The following is a 15,774-nucleotide window of genomic DNA, read 5'->3' as shown; positions in this document are numbered from 1 at the left end:
CACGTCATCGTCAACGTTTTTAAAATTCCCAAGAATTAAAAATAATCTGGCAGCCATTTTCATTTCTACGCTGACTGATGTTCATATTATGCAAATTGAAAACTCTGCCATCTCAAACAGCCTATCATCTTGAACATATCTAACCAGCTGGCGGGTCTTTTTTTTTTTTTTTTGAGATTACAGTATTTGACTTTCAATTTTCGTTGTCCTGCCACAGGGCTGGATGCACCCAGAGCCCCAGTCGGAGAGGGAGGACCTGCTGTATTATGAGCACAAGCCCTTTCCCAAGGTTTGCCCGGGGGCAGAGTCACAGGAGGAGCGGAGCTCGGAGAAAGGCCTGAGACGGCAGCCCAGCAACCCGCTGGACATCGCCGTGATGCGCCTGGCCGAGCTGGAGCGCCACATCGAGAGAAGGTACCTGCGGAGCCCCTTAGGGACAACCATCCAGATCAGACTGGATAATGTGGGGACGGTCACTGTGCCCGCCCCCGCGCCATCCACTAGCACTGGAGGGGAAGGGTAGGTCATCCACACAGCCAGCCTTCATCTCTCTATCTCTTCCTCCTCCTCCTCTTCCTCCTCCCCTCTCTCCTGGCTGGGGCGGCTGTGCTTGTGGCGTGTGTGTGTTCACCCGGGGCCCAGTTTTTCAAGGGGTTCCATGGTTTTCAGATTTTAACCCCTGCATTTTGGGTTCCTTTCCATTCTTGGCTGCATGTGTTTTATTTATTTATTTATTTTTTGGTTATTTGTGGAAAGGATTTCTCTTTGCTGTTGTTTTGTGAGCGCATGGTGCACTTTAACCACGGGGCTTCATTTTCTCTCCAAATTTTCACTGGAAGTTTTCATCATGCAGGCAGTGCCATTCCACAGGATGTGTGTGCTGTATTATTATTATTATTATTATTATTATGACAATCCCTATTTAGTCTCCTGTATTTGTCTATAGACGACTGGAATTATGTTTTTGTCTTTAAGGCCAGCGTTCTACTTGATACGTAATTCAATTTATTCTGTCCTCACTCACTGGATATGAGCAATCGTGCACTCTGATTGGCTACTCTACAACTAGGATATCAGCTCATATACCGTGAGTCGAGAAAAACAAAATGGTGGAGCGTGTTGCTGAATCAGCCGAGGATGAAATAAAAACGCTACTCGAAAACAAAACCATAAAAAATACAAAAAAAAAAAAGCAACAGAATATGGAATGAAAGTATTTGATGGTAAGAACGTATCTTTTTTTTCAGGAATTATAATTATCACATTTTTCACAAGTTGCTCCTGTCATTTCGCCGGTTTGTTTAAATTCTTCATCTTTGAGCGTTAATATTTGTTTAATTTTTTTAGACTGGTTCAAAAGATGAAAGAAGTTTGAAAATCACATCACTGAAATGTCCAAAGAAGAATTAAATAAATGTCTAAAGCTGTTCTATACCATGACAGCAAGACGGCACTTTCTACAAAAAAACAACACTAAAGTCAATTCGTGCAGCCATCAATAGCTTTTTAAGAAGTCCACCTAAGTGGAAACGATTTTGTTGGACGTTTTGTATAACGGATTTATTTTGTCAATTTTGCAGAAAATAACAATAAAAATGCTCCGTTTCTCAAAATCCAGTGAATGTGGATAGAATAAAACAGTTATTCTACTCAATCTTGTCGCTACGCGATGCGTCTCGTCAGCTATCAGCTCGTGAGTCTGAGTCGAGTCCGAGAACAAGACTCCACCTGCACCATTTGACGCTGCCTTTATGTGAAAGCGTCTCTGCTACTGTGTCGGACTAACGTTCCTGCTCGACTGCCCCATTTTAGTTAACAGGCTACAGATAAAATAAAAAGCTTGTTCATCGCTCAGCAAGCCCCACCCACTATCAACAGGGCAATGAACATAGCGTGTCACTTCCTTCTCTGACGATTGAAGTTCGAGGTTGTCCCCGTCGTCTCCTCAATAGTTCTTCTACATATGGAACACATAGCAGGACATTCTTTCCCGCTGCACGAGAAGTCTGTATAAGCAAAGTGGACAATCCTAGCGGCGTCTCTCCAGGCGTTTTAGCGCCATTAACATTAGTTTGTTCCTGAACATGACGTATGAACAGGTGAATGTGCATTCTCTTGCACAAAATTAGTACAAAAATTAATGTAGCTATAAATATAAATATCTTATGACAAATTATTATGGCATGTTACAAAAAAATTAAGAAAAAATCCGAGTCCGCGTCTCCAATTTACGCATCCAAATGCAGTTAATGCACGAGTCCGAGTCATCAGTGCTCAAGTCCAAGTCAAGTCACAAGTCCTTAAAATTAGGGCACGAGTCCTGGACTCGAGCACTCCAAGCCTGACTCAGGCAACTGTTTGTTGATCGAGAATGACATGTAAAGTCCAGATGCTGTGCTTATAAGCCACGTAATATCTGATCTCATCATCTCAAATAATCAGGGTAAACACGTAGTCCGTTGATGTAACATCAGAGCGGAGTTTAACGCAAACGCTAAATGTTTTGTCAGGGGAATCGTTACAAATGTGTGCGATTAAAAAAAAAAATGTCTACAGGACATAAATATGATAGATTGATTATTTTATCTTGATTTTTTACATATTGGCTGATTTAATTAATAATTTTGATTCACGGCGGCACGGTGGTGTAGTGGTTAGCGCTGTCGCCTCACAGCAAGAAGGTCCTGGGTTCAAGCCCCATGGCCGGCGAGGGCCTTTCTGTGTGGAGTTTGCATGTTCTCCCCGTGTCCGCGTGGGTTTCCTCCGGGTGCTCCGGTTTCCCCCACAGTCCAAAGACATGCAGGTTAGGTTAACTGGTGACTCTAAATTGAGCGTAGGTGTGAATGTGAGTGTGAATGGTTGTCTGTGTCTATGTGTCAGCCCTGTGATGACCTGGCGACTTGTCCAGGGTGTACCCCGCCTTTCGCCCATAGTCAGCTGGGATAGGCTCCAGCTTGCCTGCGACCCTGTAGAAGGATAAAGCGGCTAGAGATAATGAGATGAGATTTTGATTCACTTTGATAAGAACAGAAGTGTAATAACGTGTCATGAAATAATGTGTAATCATTAAACTTTAATGTTTATGTTTCAAGGAGAACGTGACACAAATAATGCATTTAAATGATAAAAAAAAACATCATTTGGTTCCTCGACAATTAATAATGTACAATAGGGAAAGTATCTCATCTCATTATCTCTAGCTGCTTTATCCTGTTCTACAGGGTCGCAGGCAAGCTGGAGCCTATCCCAGCTGACTACGGGCGAAAGGCGGGGTACACCCTGGACAAGTCGCCAGGTCATCACAGGGCTGACACATAGACACAGACAACCATTCACACTCACACCTACGGTCAATTTAGAGTCACCAGTTAACCTAACCTGCATGTCTTTGGACTGTGGGGGAGACCGGAGCACCCGGAGGAAACCCACGCGGACAACATGTAAACTCCACACAGAAAGGCCCTCGCCGGCCCCGGGGCTCGAACCCAGGACCTTCTTGCTGTGAGGCGACAGCGCTAACCACTACACCACCGTGCCGCCTAGGGAAAGTATATTTTTAAAAAAAAGAGTAATATGCTAAATTTGCCAGAGATACAACAAAGCATATTTACAATTTTCTGATTATACAGGCTGCGTCATGTATTAAACACAACCGCGTAATTTAACGGTTAATTTCTGGCCCGATCGAATAAATAGATTTGTTGTAACTGTGAGAGACTGTATTGCTAGTGTTAGGAGAATACTGACTGAATGCTGGGTGTGTGCTGTGGGTGTGTGTGTGTGTGTGTGTGTGTGTGCCTGCAAACGTGTTGCTAATATCAAGTATAACGCTGGCTTTAAGCTGTAAAATGTATACGTGTGTGTGATTGTTTGTAACCCGTCTCTTTGTTGTTGTGTCTCTCAGGGGTGAGGAGGAGATCGCTCCGGGGATGAAGGTGTGGAGGAAGGCTCTGAGCGAGGTCAGGAACTCGTCACAGCTGGCTATGTGCCTGCAACAGCTGCAGAAGTCCATCGCCTGGGAGAGATCCATTATGAAAGTGGTGAGTGTGTGTGAAATCTTGGACTTGGGTTCAGTGCCAACCTGTGCACAATGATGAAACGGTATTTAAAGCATGTTCTATGGTGTGCGTGTGTGTGTGTAGTACTGCCAGATTTGCCGTAAGGGGGATAATGAGGACTTGCTGCTGCTGTGCGATGGCTGTGATAAGGGCTGTCACACCTACTGCCACAAGCCCAAGATCAACGCCATCCCTGAGGGAGACTGGTACTGCCCTGCCTGCATCTCCAAGGTAACTGCCTCTGCCTCTCGTCACGTTCAGAGCTCTGTCTCTCTCTCTCACACACACACACACACACACACAGAGCTCTCAGAGCGTTCAGGGATGCAGTCTGGTTAGGAATTTTTCTTCCCTTTATATATAACGCCCCAGAGACACAGGACTTTGTGCATATTTATGCCTCTCTAATCCACCTCGGATTACATTTTACTCCAACTCATTTGGCAGCCTCTGTCATCCGGTTACAAACAGCCTGAGGCACATTGATTTTAGACACTTAAAGGATACAGGATTCAGGATTTTATACCATAAAACGGATGTGTTTTTCTTCTCGTCAGGGACGCACACCCGGTACATGTCAGCGTGCCAGTGTGTTCGCAGTAAAACGCTCGTTTCCCGCCGTGCCTTGACAAAAACCGTCAGCGAGTTCCTGACCACGACTTTTGAAACATCGCAGAGGACGAGAGAATGCTAAACAGTTTAAGAGCTTAAACACTGCAAAAGGCCAACATAAGATATTGAGAGCAGAAGTTTAGATTTAAAAGATAAAAATATCCAAATTGCCAGAATTTTGTCATCTGTTCATTCAGAACTCCTAATTCTCTGGTGGAGCCTTCAAGCATCCATATTTAACTACTACTACAACAACTACTTCCTCTTCTTCTTCTTCCTCCTCCTGCTTCTTCTTCTTCTTCTTTTTCTTCTTCCTCCTCCTCCTGCTTCTTCTTCTTCTTCCTCCTCCTCCTTCTTCTTCTTTTTCTTCCTCCTCCTCCGGCTTCTTCTTCTTCCTCCTCCTCCGGCTTCTTCTTCTTCCTCCTGCTTCTTCTTCTTCTTCTTCTTCTTTTTCTTCCTCCTCCTCCGGCTTCTTCTTCTTCCTCCTGCTGCTTCTTCTTCCTCTTCCTCTTCTTCTTCTTCCTCCTGCTTCTTCTTCTTCTTTTTCTTCCTCCTCCTCCGGCTTCTTCTTCTTCCTCCTCCTGCTTCTTCTTCCTCTTCCTCTTCTTCTTCCTCCTCCTGCTTCTTCTTCTTCTTCTTCTTCTTCCTCCTGCTTCTTCTTCTTCTTTTTCTTCCTCCTCCTTTGGCTTCTTCTTCCTCCTCCTGCTTCTTCTTCTTCTTCCTCTTCTTCTTCCTCCTCCTGCTTCTTCTTCCTCTTCTTCTTCTTCCTCCTGCTTCTTCTTCTTCTTCTTTTTCTTCCTCCTCCTCCAGCTTCTTCTTCCTCCTCCTGCTTCTTCTTCCTCTTCCTCTTCTTTCTCTTGCTTCTTCTTCTTCTTCTTCTTTTTCTTCCTCCTCCTCCAGCTTCTTCTTCTTCCTCCTCCTGCTTCTTCTTCCTCTTCTTCTTCTTCCTCCTGCTTCTTCTTCCTCTTCTTCTTCTTTTTCTTCCTCCTCCTCCGGCTTCTTCTTCTTCCTCCTCCTGCTTCTTCTTCCTCTTCCTCTTCCTCCTCTTGCTTCTTCTTCCTCTTCTTCTTCTTTTTCTTCCTCCTCCTCCGGCTTCTTCTTCTTCCTCCTCCTGCTTCCTCTTCTTCTTCCTCCTCTTCTTCCTCTTCTTCTTCTTCCTCCTGCTTCTTCTTCTTCTTCCAACTGTTCCCATTAGGATAATTTCCCTCCATCTCCTCCTGTCCTCCGTATCTTTTTCTGTCACACCAACCGTCCTCATGTCCTCCTTCACCACATCCATAAATCTCATCTTTGCTCTTCCTCTTTTCTTTCTACCTGCCAACTCCATCTCCAGCGTTTTTTATCCATATTTAACGGTTTCCTTTTAAAAAAAAAACAGGTCAGTAAATTTTCAACACGCACAAAAAAATTAGAAATAAAATGTATTTAGCTTTGATAAAGAAAATAACACACCGGTGCAGAACTGCTATTGGACTTTAAAATAAAATCAGATTTTAAAGTTTGATCCAGACCAATTAGGCCATTTAACATTTAGACCTTAAATAAACCTCCGGCTTCCACACGATACGATACAATTTCGATTTTTAAGGCATTCGATATTGGACATTATTATACATACAGGATACTTTTTTCCATGGAATAAAAACGTGTTCTATTCCCTTCTAGCGGGTTTCATTCATTTGGTTTGATAGCATGCAATATAGGTCCGGGTTCGAGCCCCGTGGCCGGCGAGGGCCTTTCTGTGCGGAGTTTGCATGTTCTCCCCGTGTCCGCGTGGGTTTCCTCCGGGTGCTCCGGTTTCCCCCACAGTCCAAAGACATGCAGGTTAGGTTAACTGGTGACTCTAAATTGACCGTAGGTGTGAATGTGAGTGTGAATGGTTGTCTGTGTCTATGTGTCAGCCCTGTGATGACCTGGCGACTTGTCCAGGGTGTACCCCGCCTTTCGCCCGTAGTCAGCTGGGATAGGCTCCAGCTTGCCTGTGACCCTGTAGAACAGGATAAAGCGGCTACAGATAATGAGATGAGATGAGCATGCAATATTGTTAGCATATCGCTTATCCTACGTGTATTACGTCACTCTACCCAAAGGAGAATGAGCGTTGAATATGGTTTATGATATCGCACGGTTGTCAAGACAACATGACGTCACACGTCGGAGATGTACTGTAAAACTTCCGCGCTAGCGAGCGACTGTGACAATTTGTAAACAAACATGGCCGCCAGGTTTGTTACGTTAAAAAAATACGGAAGATTTTGAGAGAATTTTGAAAGAGAAAGATGTGTTGAACGCCTGAAAGGAATGTGTTTGTATGATAATAATATTGTCTGGCTTTTTTTCGTGGTCTATCAGATATATTCCATTCAGCTACTCGTCTTCGACTCGTTCAGTATCATGCTCGCTGAATGGAATATATCTGATAGACCATGAAAAAAAGCCAGAAAATATTATTTAATTATCACTGAATCTGATGTGATTTTTGCTAACCATACACCAGAAAACTCTGAAAATACTTTTAAAAGGCAAAAGGCTGACATCCTCTCACATCTAAAGACAATGTGTCGTTAGCCGCAGAGTGATGTCGGCTTTTTCAGCCACAAAACAGCTTTTCAAGCGATTACCTACGATTTTTTCAAAGATCTTTACAGGGTCACGAAGCAAATTTGCATGAGTTAAGACCTTACATTACATTTCTGGCATTTAGCAGATGGTCTTATCCAGAGTGGCGTACAACAGCCTGGGGAGCAGTTGGGGGTTACGGTAGGCGCCTTGCTCACTGGTACTTCAGCCATTCCTGCTGATCCAGGGAATCGAACCTGCAACCTTTTGGTCCTAACTTTTAGGCCATGGCTTCCCACTAAAGATAATATTAGACACGTTTGATTTTATCGGAATGTCAAGATGAGAAAAGTACTGACTTAAGACAGCTATCCTGACCACCTTACACCTCAAGTATCAGAGTTACAGTATCAGTCAAAAGTTTGTACACCCCTACTCTACTCATTCATAGTTTTCTGTATTTTGTATTCTCTACACTGTAGAACAATACTGAAGACATCAAAACTATGAAATAACATCTGGAATTAAAAAAAAAAAGTTTGATATTTTAGATTCTTCAAAGTATCCAGCGTTTACCTTGACGCTTTGCACGCTATTGGCATTCTCTTAACCAGCTTCATGAGGTAGACCTGGAATGCTTTTCAATTAACAGGTGTGTCTTGTCAACAGGTAATTAGTGGACGAGTTTCTTACCTTCTTAAAGCAAGACGGCCTTTCGATTTCATAAGATCATAAAATGAAATTTAGTTCCGTCTGAAATGTGGTGATTGTGATATCTGTTTATTTCTGTAATATCTCACAAAGTATCAGGCCATTCTGTTCTGTGGCTGGGAAGTTATTTAATTTGAGGGGATTAAAGCAAATAATGTGCATGAAATCGCTTGCTTTGCGCAGTCAAGCAGACAGAGGAAGTCCGTGTGAGTGTGCATGCGCAGGTTTCCCTTTGAGCGTGCACTGACAGTTCCATCATTCTGTCGCTAAACGAACAGCTGATCACACCGAGGTGCTCGCAGAGCGCCGATATTTATTAGTTTGGTCCTGCGTTTCCTTTCCTTCATATAGAACATAACGTCTTTTCTTCTCGCTTTCTTTCCGTTACTGTAGTCGGTCTTTCACATTTCATTCGCACACTCACGTCCTCCATTTTTCTCCCCGTTTCAAATTTGTATCCCACAATGCCTTGCGCGAACGGGGAAAGCCCACCACGTGATGTCATGCATGACGTAGTATCTAGAATCGGGTCATGGTGAAGCAGGAAAAAATAGCGGAGAATTTAGGGTCACGTGGAGATAAATTCATTAATTGTTCTATTAAAAAAAAAAAGAATAAAATTGGAAGTCTGCGATTCGAATTCAGTAGCTTTCGGTCCACTAAGCAAAAATAATTGGGTGTCGGGGAAAATTCTTCTTTTTATGACCGACACTTGAAAAGTCTGAAAGGCCGTCTAGCTTTAATGTGTTTGACATCATCAAAGAGTAAATAGTAAATAATAAAAATACAAATAATAAAATAGCTCTATTCCATCCACAGCTGTAGTAATCCATACTGTATTACGTCAAGAACCGAACAGCTAAGTAAAGAGAAACGACATCCATCATTACTTTAAGACACGAAGTGACTTTTAATTAATAAAAATAAAGAAATAATGTTGAATTAGATTTAGAAGGCGTGTCCAAACTTTTCACTGGTACTGGTGAGTAAATCACCTTGCTGGTCCAGTTTAAAAATACAAATAAATTTTTTGCGCACCAGTTGTCTGTCCTTTTTCACTAATTATCGATTTGTATAAATAATAAATTGTGTCGATTCATCTTTAATCAATTAGAAATTGTTACACCATGTCAGTGTAAAGTGTTTGTGTGTGTTTCAAATTTTTATTTTTTGATACACATGCTAGAGTAGCCAGTATCTTTAAAAAAAAAAAAAAGGAAAAATTCAAAACTTTTTAAAACAATTGTAACTCAAAAGGGTGCCATCTGACTCCTGTGACTGCATTCACTGCATATCAAATCGATTTAACAGCAGTGTGTTGCATTAAACTATAAAGATGTGTTGGGATCGTTCCTTCTTCGAGTTCAGAATGCAGAGGCGAATGAAATGCAGTGCAAGAATAAGTGCTTTTGACTTCAGGGACTTTAGTGAGATCAGGAGCAGTGATTGAATGAATGCTATGTGAATTCCCCAGGCGAGCAACCAGTCCCCGAAGAGCAAGAAGCCTCAGAGTCGTGTGCAGTCCGGCGGAGGGGGAAAGAAATCCTCGGAGACAGCCAAGAAGAACAAGAAGCAGCAGGAGGCATGTGAGGAAGAGGAGGCAGGTGGAGGCAGCAGCAACAGCAACAGCAGCCCAAAGAAAACAGCCACGGCTTCCGGCCAGGCGAAAAAGAGCTCGCCTGTTCCTCTGTCTGCCAAACCCGAGAGCCCGGCCTGCGTGAAACGAGCCAAAACGGCCAGGGACAACAACCGCGACCTAGGCCTGTGCAGGTATCGCATGCCTTCAGCATGGAACAATAAATAAATAAATAAGGAAAGGACATTTTAAACTCATTTATCCTTTAAATCCAACAAAACTAACATGTCAAACTATATTTATATTTAACCCATAATTCAGGAAGTTTCAGAACAAAAGGAAAAATATTCAAATCAGACTTATTAATTCTGAGATGAGATTTTCATGATGCTTTATTAAAAGCTGTATTTGAATGATAACCAAATTATGCTTTCAGATAAACAGTGCTGATAAATATAAGGCACGCATGCTCAGAGAGACCCAAACCTCACAAAGCCACAAACGTTTCTCCGTTTCCTTTAATAAAAATAGTTTCACTCCATAATCTATCAGCAGGGCTTGTAGTCTGTTCGCTGGAGGTTTTCTGACATCTGTTCCTCTTGTGAAGGATTCTCTTGGCTGAACTGGAGCGCCATCAAGACGCCTGGCCCTTCCTCACACCCGTCAACCTCAAATCAGTCCCCGGATACCGCAAGGTCATCAAAAAGCCCATGGACTTCTCCACCATCCGCGAAAAGCTCGTCAGCAGCCAGTGAGTCTCCGTTACAGCCTCCATCGTAGTGATGGCATATTTTAGTGATTCACTGAATCACTGGACAGATATTGATTCATTTGATTCACTGTAATATTCAGAGCGAAAAACTGCAGGTTTTAAAGGAAATCACAGTCATCATGAATCTATATGGATGATTCATGTTAGCGAATCGGCCAAATTGATTTATTATGATTCATTATGAATCAATTTGGACGATTCATTTTAGGAAATCGGCCAAATTGATTCATTATGATTGATTCATTATAATTGATTCATTATGAATCAATTTGGCCAATTCATTTTGGCAAATCGGCCAAATTGATTCATTATGATTGATTCATTATGAGGCGGCACTGTCGCCTCACAGCAAGAAGGTCCTGGGTTCGAGCCCAGCGGCAGACGAGGGCCTTTCTGTGTGGAGTTTGCATGTTCTCCCCGTGTCCGCGTGGGTTTCCTCCGGGTGCTCCGGTTTCCCCCACAGTCCAAAGACATGCAGGTTAGGTTAACTGGTGACTCTAAATTGACCGTAGGTGTGAATGTGAGTGTGAATGGTTGTCTGTGTCTATGTGTCAGCCCTGTGATGACCTGGCGACTTGTCCAGGGTGTACCCCGCCTTTCGCCCGTAGTCAGCTGGGATAGGCTCCAGCTTGCCTGCGACCCTGTAGAACAGGATAAAGCGGCTAGAGATAATGGATGGATGATTCATTATGAATCGTTTGGCCGATTCATTTTATCGAGTTGGCCAGATTGATTCATTATGATTGACTCATCTCATCTCATTATCTCTAGCCGCTTTATCCTGTTCTACAGGGTCGCAGACAAGCTGGAGCCTATCCCAGCTGACTACGGGCGAAAGGCGGGGTACACCCTGGACAAGTCGCCAGGTCATCACAGGGCTGACACATAGACACAGACAACCATTCACACTCACATTCACACCTACGGTCAATTTAGAGTCACCAGTTAACCTAACCTGCATGTCTTTGGACTGTGGGGGAAACCGGAGCACCCGGAGGAAACCCACGCGAACACGGGGAGAACATGCAAACTCCGCACAGAAAGGCCCTCGCCGGCCACGGGGCTCGAACCTGGACCTTCTTACTGTGAGGCAACAGCGCTAACCACTACACCACCGTGCCGCCCTCATTATGACTCAGTTTGGCCAATTCACTTTAGTGAGTCTGCCAAATTGATTCATTCTGAATCAATCTGGCTGATTCATTTTCACGAATCAGCCAAATTGATTTGTAATTCAATTCAATTATGAATCAATTTGGCCAATTCACTAAAATAAATTGTTCACAAATAACAAACCATTTCACTCAGTGTCTTTTTTTTTGTGTGGATTTCTGACTTTTTTTTTTTTTTAAGGTACCAGAACCTCGAAACGTTCATTATTGATGTCAACCTGGTGTTCGACAACTGCGAAAAGTTCAACGAGGACAACTCGGACATCGGCCGCGCCGGGCACAACATGAGGAAGTTCTTTGAGAAGAGGTGGACGGAGCTCCTGAAGCAGACTAACTGATTGACTCGAAGCCACCGTGCGCCATTTTTTTTCCGAACCTCTCAACCTGGGATCAGAACCTTGGATCCGAACCGCCCAGAATTTTCCTCCCAGCAAAGCAAAGCACCATTCTTCAACCTGAACATGTCCCCCCCTGGACATACACACACACACACACACACACACACTCACATACACACAACACAACACCCCAAAGAGACACAGGACAGAGGGTGTCTTTGTGCAATATCATTTCCTTGTAGAAAAGAGTAAATCGCACTGAAATCTTCAACCGTCAGAGCTGTACCTAGGAGAAATCAAAAAAACAAAACAAAAAAAAAACACTTTCCACTACCTGTAAATATATTTTTGTTTCTTCTGTTGTTTTTTTTTTACTTTATCGTTAATATTATAGTGAATGTATTTAATTTTTTTCAAATGATTATTTATGACAAAAAAGGTCCATTCTTCATTTTCTATGAAAAGGAAGAAACAGCGCAAACTGCTTTAAAAAAAATCGAATGGAATGTTTATTTGTACATGTTTTTCTTCTTTTTTTTGTGTTTGTTTCTTTTCTTTTTTTTTCCTCTCCAAATATGAAACGAAGCCAAGAAAAGAAAGGAACCTGTTTACACCGCTCCGGGGCGTCCGACATCGGAGTTTTCCCCTCGTTCTCACACACACACACACACACACACACACACACACACATGGATGAGCAGTGGTGTCGTTCCCCCCCTCTCCCCATGCACAAAAGAAAAGAAAAAAGAAAAGTGTACATACTGTCTGTTCATACCGATATATCTATATCGAGTCTTGTTTGGAATGATGTGTACATATGGTTTCAAACATTGGATATTGTTCATGCCTTAGACCGATTGTAGCATTTAATTTTAGTCTTAAAGTGACTTATTTTATTATTATTATTATTATTATCATTATTATTATTATTATTGACACATTTATTGGTGTACAGTATACACACATATCTTCTACAAACACTGTGGTCTCCTTAATCTTGGTAGTGCCTGCCCTTCTGAACAGGGTGTAGGGAAGTATTTTTTGTTTGTTTTTTGTTTGTTTTTTATTTTTTTTTAAAGAAAAAAAAACACGAAACACCCCCTGGCTTCCTCCGCACGCTGGCATATATACTGTACAACACGAGTGTGTATCCCCATGTGAGAACTGTTGGGAGTAGCTTCAGCAACTGACTCACACTCTCACTCACTCACTCACACACACACACACACACACATATGCAGCAAGCTTTCGGTAACAACTCTGGCCACGTCCCAAACCACATAACCCCTGTTTACCTGTGGCTTCGTCCTAAATTGTGTTGTTCTTTAGAGCAGTGCGCCAAACCAGTGTTCGTGAGTGGTTTACTGGTTTAACGTAGCCTACTACTTAACAGGATAGAGTGCGGTTTGGGACGCAGCCCGTGTCCAAGTCTCCTCCTCTGCTTGCTCCTCTTCTTCCTCTCCCCAACATCCCTGTAAGTCTTGGCCACTGGAGGCAGCTAGAACACAGTTTTTTTGTACCCGAGTCAGAGTACTTGAAGTTATTTTATTTAAAGCTATTGTGGGAAACAAAATGGTAGCGTTCTTTTTGTAGGAGCATTATTTTTCACTAGTGTGTGTGTGTGTGTGTGTGTGTGTGTGCGCGCGTGTGTGTATGTATACGTATGTATGTGTGTATGCGTGTGTGCGTCTGCAAGTGTGTGTGGCACGGACCTATTAAAAGGATGTTTTTAAAGTCATCTTACTGATTCTTGGTGCTTTTTTTAAACCGTCTTTCTTTACTCCTCTTATACCAAGAAACCATGAACTCCTTTGTCCTGAAGACTTCCCTGTACTCGTTACAAACCTTTGACACTGGAGACTCCTTCCATAAATAAACATGTCCTTACAGAATGCCTGTAAAATATTCTGCCATATCTACTATTTCTGTGAATGAGCTGTTACTATAGAAACGATAACCTAAAAGAACAAGTGCTTTAATATAAACCTGAGATTTGCAGCTGTACTATTGTCAGAGTTGCTGTTATAGATAATTAATCAACACCTTCTGACCAATCACAATCCAGAATGCAACGGTCATGTGGTGTAATTTAGTGTCAAACAAACAACAAAACAAACCTGGCAGAAAAATGAGCAAAACCTGAAAACATCCTTCAGAATATTATAATTATATTGCAACATGTAAAAATGATGATTGCAGTAGTATTAGTAATAATAATAATCATTGTCATCATATAAAATATATTAGGTCCATATTAGTTTTGACAATCTTCTGTATTCTGAAATATCTGAAACAAGTGAGAAAATTTTGGAAGAAAAATTAAGTGATGACTAAAAAGCTGGCAGTAGTTCTCTTAAAAAGAGCAGATAGAAAACATCATACGGTTAACATAAATCATAAAAACTAATAGTTCTACCCACAGAGCCCGCCATGATTACTGGCACCCCTTGTAAAGGTGAGTAAAAAGGATTAGATAAAGATCTAAGGCTGACTAAGGGAATTTGGCCTCTGTGTCACCTCATATTTGTCCCCCAGTTAATCAGGAAGTCATGGATTACAGCATGAAAGTTCCGACACACTCCAATCAAATCAAACATGTACAACTTAAATGGGAAACATGCTTCAGGTACATTGTGTTCACTATCATTTCCCGGGGTGCCAATAACAGTGGCACATGTGTTTTTGTTGAAAATAATTATTTCTTGTTGATGGATTTTTTTTTATCTGAATAAATTTATTTCAATTAAAGCTTGGATTTTTCTCATTGTTTTCAGTGTGATATGAAGAGACTTCACCAAAAGGTGGATTTTTTTGAACCCTTTTTCCTCAACTTTACAAGAGGCACAATAATTATCTATCTATCTATCTATCTATCTATCTATCTATCTATCTATCTATCTATCTATCTATCTATCTAACATTTTACTTTATATTTAATAATAATAAAAATTTTCTGAGTCATTTAATTTTTAGGATGGCACTACTGCTATTTATTGTTATTTTTAAACTTATTAGAATTATTAAAATACTTAATAACATTATTATTATTATTATTATTAGTAGTAGTAGTAGTAGTAGTAGTAGTAGTAGTAGTATTAGTATTAGTAGTATTTATGTGTAGGACAGTATAGTGCTGCTCATTTTTTAAAAAGTATGATTTAAAAGTTTGCCTGATTTAGAATAATTTATAAATAAATAAATGAATAAATAAATCAATGCTGTTATTTATTTATTTATTTACATGTTTATATATGTATTGTGTGCAAATTTTTTGAGTTATTTACTCTTTGGGACAGTACACAACTGGCAGATTTAGGTTGGATTTTTTTTTTTTTTAGAATTTTTTATTAAAAATATCAGAATCAGAATTACTTTATTAATCCCCGGAGGGAAATTCGAATTTGCTACCAAGTTCCTGAATCAGAGAATTAGTAAACCTGTCTAAAAATAGAAGATAAAATCGTCTGAAAAAGAATAAAAAAAAATTAAAATAAATTTAAATAAGTTCAGTAACTTAAGTAAAAGCAAAATGAAGTGATTTTATATACAATGATTCCTATATACTGCACCTGAGTTAAGGATACAGTGGTAAGACAGTGTGTACTCCAGACAGAGTTTCCACTCCAACTTCCTCCTGTAACTGATTGACTCCCTTGGCCTCCCTGATCATTGCTCTCAGTTCACGCTGGACTCCTCGCACCTCCTCCTTGTTGCCGGCTCTATTTTTATTTATTGCAGAATAACAGTCAACAATAACAACAACAACAATTATTATTATTATTTTATGTTTATTAATACACACTTCTAACAAATATTTGACATGAAAATAATAATCAGCAGTAGGAGTCGTATTTATGTGTAGGACAGTATCGTGCTGCTCGTTTTTAAAAACTATTATTTAAAAGCTTGTTTGATTTAGAATAATAAATAAATAAATAAATAAATAAATAATCTATATCTCTATCTATTGTGTGTA

At 41.0% G+C, this 15,774-nt stretch overlaps 1 protein-coding gene across 16 annotated transcripts in view; it reads left to right on the top strand.

The window, feature by feature from the left end:
• baz2ba (bromodomain adjacent to zinc finger domain, 2Ba) overlaps positions 1–13,536 on the top strand; it is a 160,960-nt gene extending 147,424 nt beyond the window's left edge. For 11 of the 16 annotated variants that reach the window (XM_060918686.1, XM_060918685.1, XM_060918683.1 and 8 more), the window contains 6 exons: positions 218–519; positions 3,905–4,040; positions 4,143–4,289; positions 9,415–9,710; positions 10,124–10,267; positions 11,642–13,536. In XM_060918686.1, the coding sequence (XP_060774669.1) occupies positions 218–519; positions 3,905–4,040; positions 4,143–4,289; positions 9,415–9,710; positions 10,124–10,267; positions 11,642–11,798 (1,182 nt within the window). In that variant the 3' untranslated portion in view covers positions 11,799–13,536. The remainder of the gene's footprint in view (positions 1–217; positions 520–3,904; positions 4,041–4,142; positions 4,290–9,414; positions 9,711–10,123; positions 10,268–11,641) is intronic. The other 5 variants (XM_060918688.1, XM_060918687.1, XM_060918689.1 and 2 more) reach the window with 1 other exon arrangement.
• The last annotated feature ends 2,238 nt before the right edge of the window (positions 13,537–15,774 follow it).

The sequence above is a fragment of the Neoarius graeffei genome, chromosome 4 (assembly GCF_027579695.1).
Source record: "Neoarius graeffei isolate fNeoGra1 chromosome 4, fNeoGra1.pri, whole genome shotgun sequence".
NCBI lineage: Eukaryota > Metazoa > Chordata > Actinopteri > Siluriformes > Ariidae > Neoarius > Neoarius graeffei.
Note: the sequence above shows the minus strand (reverse complement) of the source record. Positions and strands in the feature narration are given on the sequence as shown.